The sequence below is a fragment of the Cannabis sativa genome, chromosome 8 (genome assembly GCF_029168945.1).
Source record: "Cannabis sativa cultivar Pink pepper isolate KNU-18-1 chromosome 8, ASM2916894v1, whole genome shotgun sequence".
Taxonomy (NCBI): Eukaryota; Viridiplantae; Streptophyta; class Magnoliopsida; order Rosales; family Cannabaceae; genus Cannabis; species Cannabis sativa.
In genome coordinates this window covers 30,953,612-30,964,034 of record NC_083608.1, presented here as the reverse complement: position 1 = coordinate 30,964,034, position 10,423 = coordinate 30,953,612, and the positions used below count along the sequence as shown (strand labels likewise).

General features: G+C 29.1%; 1 protein-coding gene across 1 annotated transcript; it reads left to right on the top strand.

Annotated features, from left to right (window-relative positions):
* Nucleotides 1-8,656: 8,656 nt before the first annotated feature.
* On the top strand, nucleotides 8,657-10,358 carry LOC115700104 (ethylene-responsive transcription factor ERN1-like). Its single transcript, XM_030627663.2, has one exon. The coding sequence runs from the start codon at nucleotides 8,710-8,712 to the stop codon at nucleotides 10,012-10,014; it is 1,305 nt and encodes a 434-aa protein (XP_030483523.2). The 5' UTR covers nucleotides 8,657-8,709; the 3' UTR covers nucleotides 10,015-10,358.
* The last annotated feature ends 65 nt before the right edge of the window (nucleotides 10,359-10,423 follow it).

Genomic DNA, 10,423 nt, shown 5'->3' with positions numbered 1-10,423 from the left:
GCTTATGAACTATATTATTATATAGTATATCTGTCGTGTCCTTTTTCAGGTGTGTTCTGACAAGTTGCCGTGGTATAGTCACAACCGGGTATTTCGGGTCGAACTGGCTTCGGGGCCAAAATATAATTTTGGGATAAATTATTGGCATTTTATTTATGTGTGAATAATCTGATTTTTTCTTGAGTTTATTTATGATGTGAATGACCATTTTTTCCTTGAATGCTTTTAAGTGTGTTATATGGCCCAAGGGGCAATATGGTAATTTGGCCTACATGTATTATTTGTAGCAAATGGAATTATTTGTAAAAGAGAGATTTTATTTTTTGGTTTTTCAACACCCAGCAAACCCCTCTATCTCTCTCTCTCTCTCTCCCTAAACTTCTTTTCCAAGTTTTGATTTTTTGTTGAGAAATAGCTTGAATCTTTGCTAACTTTTGGAGCTTGGAATTTAGAGGTGTTGAGAATTGTTCTTGCTATAATTTGAGGTAGTAATTACTGTTTTAAATTTAATTTTCCCTTGCTGAAATTTGTTGAGAGTAATGTTTTTGGGCTTTGAATGCATGAGGGTTGAAAAGGGGAGCTAATGGTGATTTCTTTGTAACTTGAACTTGTTTAATTATGGATTTTGCACCTATGTTGTTAGCAAGTTTTAGGGTTGTTTTCCAAGTTGAGAAATCTGATTTTTTTATCTCAATTTATTGTTGTTGGATGATGGTGAAGCATGTGGGGATTTTCAAGTTCTTGAATTGCATGTATGTGTTAATTGGGTTGTTCTTGATGTTATGATCTTGTAGTGTCTTAAACTCTTGATCTTTACTTTGGGTAAGCTTTGGGTGTGATTAATTGAGTTATATTTTATGTTTATATTATGATTTATAGCTCTAAATTTATTTTGCTTGAAGCTTGAGATTCTGACTTGGATGAGCAAGTCTTTATTGTTGGAGTTTTATGGATTTAAGCTCTTGGTTAGGAGCTTAGTTTAGATGTTGTTAAATCTGAACTTTGAAGGGTATATGGTTAGATTTCGATGCATGTTTTATGTATTTTAATGCCCTAATTAGAACTTGCCAGTTAGTGGTGTATGACTTTGAATTATATGAAAATTTGTGTTGAATTGGTTTAATTTTGGGGCTGAAATTTGTTGCTGGTTTTTGGTGTTGTTGGAGAGTGAATTAGGTGTAATTCCTCTCTAATTACTTGGTTTATGCTAGGTGAAAGTTTGGTTTGATTCGTGTTTCGAGACTGACAAAGAGCATTAGTGGCGGGGTCCCGCCACTAATGCTCTGCCGCTAATGCTAATTAAATATAAAAAAATAATTTTGTAAATAACATTATTTAAATATATAAATAAATAATTAATTATAAATATATAATAAATCAAATTACAATTAATATAATTTAAATCCAATAAAATTTATTAATAATTTAAAAATGTCTCAAAGTAAATTACTTTAACATTAATTCTATTACAATATTGTCTCAAAATTAAACTAAATTATTAAGAAACATAAATAAATTATTCCATAACATCTTCATTAAGGTCTGGAATTATAAAGTCTTGATCCGGATTATTATCGTTACGAGTTCCCGAAGCCCGTGGTGGAGAAGGCACATATGCTTGATCTGATGATAAACCCAGTGTTAGATTCCCCAGATCAGCTTGGTTAAAAATAAGAGTTGAATAAAATTGCTGCTCCTGCGATGAACTCCCAAATAATCCAAAATCAACAAAATTTGAGCCAAGCGAAGGAGGCTCTGATGGTATTCTATATAAGAACTGATTTCCTAATGGCAGACCAGACTGTTGTTGCTGTTGAGGAAAAGATTGGGGTTGCTGCTCCAAAATTTTTTTGGAATTGCTGCTGCGAAGAAGGCTGAAATTGTGATTGCGAAGGAGGAGGATGTTGTTGATGTTGTGGAGGAGCGGCATAACTCTGAGAAGACGAACCACCAGGCGACTGCGATTGACTATACATTTGAATAAAGTTCTCAAATCGTGGGTTATATAAATGAGCACGTTGTTTAGGCGTCAAATTACTCCCCCATGTGGCACACATAGTTGAGAATATTTCTGCCATAGTGCTCATCATTTCAGAAGTTGGCGAAGGAGGCACCGTCGACTCACTTTGAGTGAATGACTTCTTTCCTTTGTCTTTGAGCCTTTTACCCACGTCTCTTTAATAGTCAAATCTTTCGCTTAGAACTGTTTTCAAAACGTTGTACTGATAACCAATGTCAGATTCAGTACTAGATGTATCGCTCTGGGATTGTCATTCAAGTCTTTTCCTATTAAGCTCCTTCACAAGTTCCTCCTATTTAAATAAAAATTATTAGAATATATAATTAATATAAAATATAAATTTTAATAATAAATTATTTTATTCACTTACATAATCTTTTGCAGCAGCTTCATTAACGAAAGTGCCACACGGCTTTTTCAAATGAACCTCCTTCCATGCATCAACTGCATGCTCTCCGGGAGGACCCCTCTATACGAACATAAACAATTAAATTAATTTATTATAAAGAAAAATTATATTTAACAATTAAAGAATTAATAGTTACCATTCTGTGCCGTATCGAAGCCAACGATTTTGTGTCTTGCGTTGTTGGATATCCATCGCCCTTGTATATTACAAATAAAGTGAAGAACAATTTTGTTCTAGACTTTATTTGTAATTATACAAAAGCTATGATATATTTTTAAATATAACAATGCTATGGTATATATTTATAAGTATACCAAAGCATTGATATATTCTTTTCAACCATTTATTATTAACTATTATTATAAAATTTTATGAATATTTTATGAATTAGACACATATTTAAATAAAAAATTTATTCATTAAATTATTAACTTTTTAATTTTAAATTTTAAATTTTTAAGTTATTTATTAATTAATATAAACAAAAACTTATTTTCTAGATTTAAATAAAATATAAAATAATTATTTTTTTAAACGAATTATTATGATTCTAAAAATTTATATTATTTATTAAAATTTAAACTAATTTTATATTTAACTCCTAAATTTACAAATTTATCTTTAAATTACCATTTTCTTATTTATTCATTATTCTTAATTTTTTATACCAACATAAAATTACATTAACAATTATTTCTTAAAAACTTAAGTACAATTTTTATTCATTTAATTAAAATTTACATTTAAATTAAAAAAATAAACAAATTCTTCTTATTAATTTTTTAAAATTTTAATATTTAAGTTATTTATTCATTTATTTAAAAAATAACAAATTACTAAACTCACTTTTTAAAATTATATAAATATAAATTAATTATTTTGTTAAAACAAATATTATTATTTAAAAATTTACTTTATCTATTAAACTATAAAGTAATATATTATTTATTTCTTAAAATTAAAATTTTATCTTTATAAAACAAATTTTTAATAAATTATATATATTTTTTAAATATTTTCTTTATTCTCATTTTTTTTTATGATAATAATACATCTTCAACATAACCAATAAACTTATTTAATTTAAATAAAATATAATATAAATCAAATAAAATACACATTATTAAAAATATACATTTCACAAAAGAACTTTTGTGTACACCTTCTCAAACTGCTAAAAATCTTTTTGTTCAATCTGAAAACAACAAGTATAATATATTATCAATTACAGAAATTAATTAAAAATGCTACAAAATAATACAATACAATATATATCATTAATAAACTGTACACAATATATATATATATTATATATACACATTAATATATACTATATACTTTTTATATATGTATATATAAATAAAAAAATATACATATTATATATATTTAAAACATCTTTACATTTATAATACACATATATATACAAATAAAAAATATATATAGACAAATTAAAATACCTATATACACAAATAAAAAAAATAAATACCTAAATTTATAAACCCTAAAATTATCTATATATAGATTTATACACATATATATATATATATATATATAGATTTGTACCCAAATCTATATATTTAAATAGACACAAATATATATATATATATGGGTGACTATTCAATGGTTACATTTTTTTTGTAACCATATGGTTACATTTTTCTTTAACCTGTAATAGCAGGTTACCAATAGGTAGACTTTCTTTTTTTAGATTTAATTAATTATAATTAACTATTTTCTTAAAATAATTAATTAAATAGACATTCCTTTTTTAGAATTATTTAATTATAATTAACTATTTTCTTAAAATAATTAATTAAATATTTAACAAGACCTTCTTTTAGCAATTAATATTTATATTTAAATCCTTACTTGAATTATTTTAATAATTAAGCCATTTAATTATAATATTTACAATAAAATTTATTTTTTTACAAAAATTAAACTTCTTTTGACACAAATTAAAATTCTCTTCTTATAATAAATTTTTAAATAATTAATTATTTTTAGATTATATTTAATTATTTTGTTACAATTATATAAACTAAGTATGAGGCCTCAAGCTAATCAATCGATAACAAGTGCAGCCATTTTTTTTTTCTAAAAAATCCTTCAACTTATTTCATTTTTTACTTTTTAAATATTTAAATAAAAAAATTAAATAATTAAGTGTAATAATTTAAAATTAAGATTACAAGAATAATAAAATTTAAATTATGAAATTATATGTGTATAATTTTAAATTATAAAAAGTTTTGTTATAAAATTCTAAATAATTTAAGTATAAAAAAATAAATTGCTAAAAGATCCTTATATAGTAATAAATTGCAAAAAATTAATTAATAATTATAAATAATTTAATTTTAAAATATAATTAATCTTAATTAAAGTTTTATAAGGAAATAAATGATTAGGTTACTTTCAGGTTACAAGTTATTTATAATTTATTTTTATTTAATTTCCAAATTAATCACAACCATTTAATAGTAATCCAATGGCTTAAAAGAAATGTAACCATGATGGTTACAATAAAAATGTAACCATTGAAACCTCTTCCATATATATATATACTAATTTATGTATATTTATATATATATATATTCAGATATTTAAAAATAAATACCTAAATTTATAAACCCTAAAAATTATCTATATAGATTTATACAGAAAATTTTATATAGTTTATAGATCATCGTATAAAAATATTTAAAACCTAAAATATATAGATTTATATATATATATATACGCATTATATATACCAATTTAAAATCTCAAAACTATATAATCTCAAATGTAAAATAAAAAATCAATACTTACCAAAAATGGGACAAAATGGCCGGTACACTACTCAGTCGACTGCTCCGTCGTGTGGGGATCGAGGTGGTGGTACGTCAAGGGGGTCGAGGTGGTGGTTGTGAGTGGTGGAGAAATGGGGGAAAAATTAAGGATTTGGGATTTGAAGAGAAGAAAGGGAAAATTGGGAAAATGAGTTTGATGGGGTATTTATAATACCATTAGTGGCGAATAGTCCGCCGCTAATAGTATTTAATTTTTTTTATTTTGTAATTATTATTAGCGGCGGCGTTCGCCGCTAATAAAATTTGAACTGCATGGGCAAGAAAAATCTCGCCCGTTTATTAGCAATGGGGTATTAGCGGGGGACCCCGCCGCTAATAGTATTAGCGGCAGGCATTAGCGGCGGACATTGGGGTCCACCGCTAATACCCCCATTATTAGCGACGGATTGTGTCCGCCGCTAATAAGCTATTGAACTCAATTGTTGTAGTGAACGGGGCCGAACCTCTTTAAACACATTGTGTTCTTTATTACTTATTTGCTCTTACAATATGTTGTAAAAATTATATACGCAAGTATGCGTAGTCAAACAAGTAATAAAGTGATAAGTAAGATCATCTCCACAGGGATTGTAAACAAAATTTGATGTAAAACCAACTAATTACAACTTAAAGTAAGAGGAAATAACATGCAAATGGTTGAGTAATGATCCAAAATTAAAAATGACATGAATTAAACTTGCTAAAATTAATACTACTGCTGCTAGAAAAATTGCTTGCAAGAAAAAAAATGTAATATGGTAAAAGTGGCTTGAATAGCTAATTCCTTCTAGTCAGATTTTTTCCCAGGTGTTACAGCATTGGTTCAGCATTACTCCAACATTCTGCACAGAGATAACAAAAATTCCTCTAGGCTTGTGAGAATTTTCCAACACTCACAAATTTAAGTCTATCACTTAGCTCAATATATTCCTATATCAAACCCATTAGCAGCACACCATTCAAACATCAATTTTTGTAAGTTATATATGCAAGGTAAATGAAATATTCCTATTCCACTTACAAAGAAAAATTCAAATCTAGGTTTTCACTTGCTCCATTCAAGTTGAACTACTAGATCTAGCCCATTGGGTACAAGATCTAGCTTGGCAAATTGTTATTCATGGCCAAGAAACAACAATCAAATAAAATAAAACTCACTTGAATGGACAAAGGCAGAAAAAAATGCAATTAATCATACCCAACATAAAAGTTCATAGCCATTCAAGCATCAAAAGTCTAGCTCATATTCAAGTAAGAAAATAAAATCCAAGCTAAAGAATATTCATCCATGGCTACTGCCCAAGTTTACAATCTCACAAAGTTTTTTGATACTAAGTACAAACAACAATAGAAGAGGAAAAGAAAGAAAACTATTAAGAAATGGTAAAAGAAAAGTCAAACACTAAGGCTTGGTCCCCTCTAGCTTCTTTCTTCTTTGATGTACATTCTGCTGTAGTTACTTCTCTTAAAAAAATGACAGCTGCTCACGTCCTTGAGGATGATGGAGGTGTACTTAGTTTTCCTTTTTTTTGTTGTTTGGGTCTTAGGGTATACAAAATCTCTCCCCCAAAATGAGAAGCCCCATTCTTTTTGCACTTTGGCCCACTAGGTTTTGTCTCTTTCCTTCCACAGCAGCCAGCTGGTGTATTTTGAGTGACTGGCACGAATTTGCTGATGTGGATAAGTGAAACTCTTGTTTCCACGTCACTGCCAGAATGTTGAATTCGCTTCAGCAATCTGCCTCAATTTCAGCTTATGTTCCACTTCTTCCTTGCTTCCTTTCTCAACAACAAACAAGCACAATTAATTGGAAAATCACACCTAATAATATCAATATTTACAAGACATAAAAGTTAGCTTACTAAATAGCAAATAACACTAAAACTAACTAAAATTAAGCAAACAAACACATTTTCACTACTCTTCTCACAATACTTTTAGTTTAAAAGTATAAAAATAACTCTATACCATAGAGTTATCACTATACGTAAATGATATTTTTTATCGTTTATTATTAGACTCATTGTCCGTGACTAAAAGCGAGGTCAACACATGTAAATGTAAAAAAAAAAAAAAACTCATAACCTCATGGTATTATTTATTTATGCCATAAAAAAATAAATTCTTATAATTTTCTAATGTATCGTGTAATTTCTACTTTCTATTATTGATTAATAAACATGTGTCTAAAACGATAATGTTTTGGTTAAAACACGAGTTTAATAGAATCAAAAATTAAAATTGACCTTGAGGATCACTGATGTGTGTTGTTCGTTTGTTCAGTCTTTTTTTTCTTTTTTTGTTTTTTTTTTTATGGAGAAAAAACGGTCTCATTAAAACCGCACGATTAAATCTAGTGGGAGAAACCTTAAGAGAGATTAGAATGTCAGAAAATATCATTAATCATAAGAATTTATTTATAAAATAGTAATATTACAAACATTGGTAGTCAGGCCACTAAACATAATTTCATTCAAAAACAGTGCTAATTTTACTAAACTGACCACAATATTAGCAATTTAAGACATTACATACAAAAAAATATCAATAAAATGAATTGGAAGATGATGTTTGTTGTTTTGATGTGATGTTTATGAATTTGTGTATATATATATATATATATATATTTTAAGCTAATGCTAGCCAATCTAATTTTTTTTTTCGTAGCAGTACATAATATTGAAAGTGGTGGTTTCAATGCTTGAAAAGACGACAGTAAAAACGCACATTTCGGTCGTTTCGTCTCTTTCTCAGATTTTTGTAAGCCAAGATTATATTTATTTATTACTTTCATATGAGTGGATCATAGTTAATTAGCAGCCATTTGATAAGTTCAATGAAATAATAAACAAACAAATTATAGTGTTTGTTGCTTGGGGCCTGCGGACTCATTAGTGAGTCACAATCGCAAATCTTGCTTTTTGTTTTGGTATTAACGAACTTAATAATCAAAGGTGAAAATAAGCTAATAGGACAATATGTCATTTTTACATATTTGATTTCTACAATGTCCAAGTGTTCTTCTTGTATATTTCCACTGTTACCATTTTCTTTTAAGTGACATTTTAAAGTTTAGAACAATATGGCATATCCACATGGTGTCCTCTAATTGGTCATAGCTAAAAGAAGTGTAGTAACTGATTTGAGAAGAATTAAAAGACTGACTTGGTCAGACAACTTCACCTTCCTGGAAAGTGAGAATTTGAGTGAGAAATGTCATGATATCAGATTTAGTATCATGACATTGCCGAACTTAAAAAACAATAGTACAAAGATGTAGTTACAAGCCGTTTAAACCCTTATCAAATCTTCTCTTATATTCATGATAATTTATCATTAATGTCTATTTTACTCATTCTTATAAATACTTGGCAAAGCAAGTAACAGATTTAACTAACAGCTCTCAACACATACAGGCTTATAGCCAGTAGAGAAACTTAAAGTCAATGCATGAGAGTGTAATAAATAATAGATATACTTCATTAAGTAAGAAAAAAATGGTTAGAAAGAGAAAAGGAAGTGATCAAGAGGAAGAAGAGAGAGAAAGCAGTAATGAAATGTCAGTTGGAAACAAGGGTTGGAACAATGAGACAACTTCAGCAACAGCAGCAGCAGCTGTTGCTTTGAATGGAGTTGGTAGGACACGAAAGAGATATGTCGGTGTAAGGCAGCGGCCATCCGGGAGATGGGTGGCTGAGATCAAAGACACCATACAGAAGATAAGAGTGTGGCTGGGGACTTATGACACAGCTGAGGAGGCTGCAAGAGCTTATGATGAAGCAGCTTGTTTGCTCCGAGGAGCTAATACTCGAACCAACTTCTGGCCTTGCACTCCTCCTCATGCAAAGCCAGCACTTCCCTCAAGAATAGTCAATCTTCTCCTTCTTAGGCTCAAAGCTAGAAATATCAGTAATAATCATAACTTGAGTAATAACAATAACAATATTCGTGGTTCAATGGCTTTCAATTTTCCCTGTATCCAACAAGATCAGCATGCAGAGGAAGATCCTAGGGAAGATACCCTGTTTGATAATTTGTTCAATGAGCAAGAATATTGTAGGATGAAGGAACATAATGATGTTTCGAGTAACAACATTAGTGATATAACTACAGCTGATTACATGGATGAGAGTTTTGAATGGAGCCTTGTTGGGACTAATGAGAGTAGTACTAATAATCATGGTGCTAGATTTGATGGGGTAAATCAATGTAAAGAAGAGAATAAAGAAGAGTTTGATCAGATAGGAGGTGTGGATCTCAGGTTTGTAGACTCATTGCATTCATTTCCTGGCTACTACTGTGATCCTTTCGAGATTGCGGAAGAGATGGTTAAGCCAATGGAGACAGAAAAGTATGAGGATGAAGAAACTATTATTGGAGAGGCCATGAAGAGAATGAAGTATGAAAGAAAATTCTCAGCTTCTCTTTACGCCTTCAATGGAGTATCAGAATGTTTGAGGCTGAAACTTGATTCAAGCACTGAAAGAGTAGGAGAATTAATGCAGGGAGAATTATTCAAACTAAAAAATGAGCTAAAGGTTGAAAAGGATAAGAACAGCCAATGTTTCAAGGAAGAAACTATTATGGAGAGGGTGCAAGAGGAGGCTGGGATGAATCTTCAATCACCAACAGAAGTAGGATCACTTTCTTTTTCTTACCCATCTTCTTCTTCTTCGTCGTCGTCGTCGGTGAGTCCAGAAAGTGGCGAACTTCTTTGGAGCCCTCTGGAATTTCCACCTTGCTATTTTTGATTTGAAGCAGATATGAAGATCATCATGACATGGATTAGTCTTTGTATCGTGTTTTGGTACACTTGGAAGATTGTTAGTTCAGACTAAGCAACACCAAATTTATTCATTACATACAATTTCATTTCAACAAATGATATATTCAGAATTTATTTTTTTTCAGACTAGCTGTTGGAATAATATCTTATAGAATCAGCTGCTTAAAGAGAAGTTGTTGAATAGTTTTATCTTTGTCTAATTGTTTTTTTTAGTATTGGTATGCAAAATTGGCATGTATCCAATGAATATGAAATGCTGATCTTCAAATAAGGCCATTCTTTCATTATAAATATATTAAGCATGTTGAATCTTTCTACTACCTAATAAAGTGTACAACTTCCATCAGTCCATGTTACATGTTATTGTAGAATTT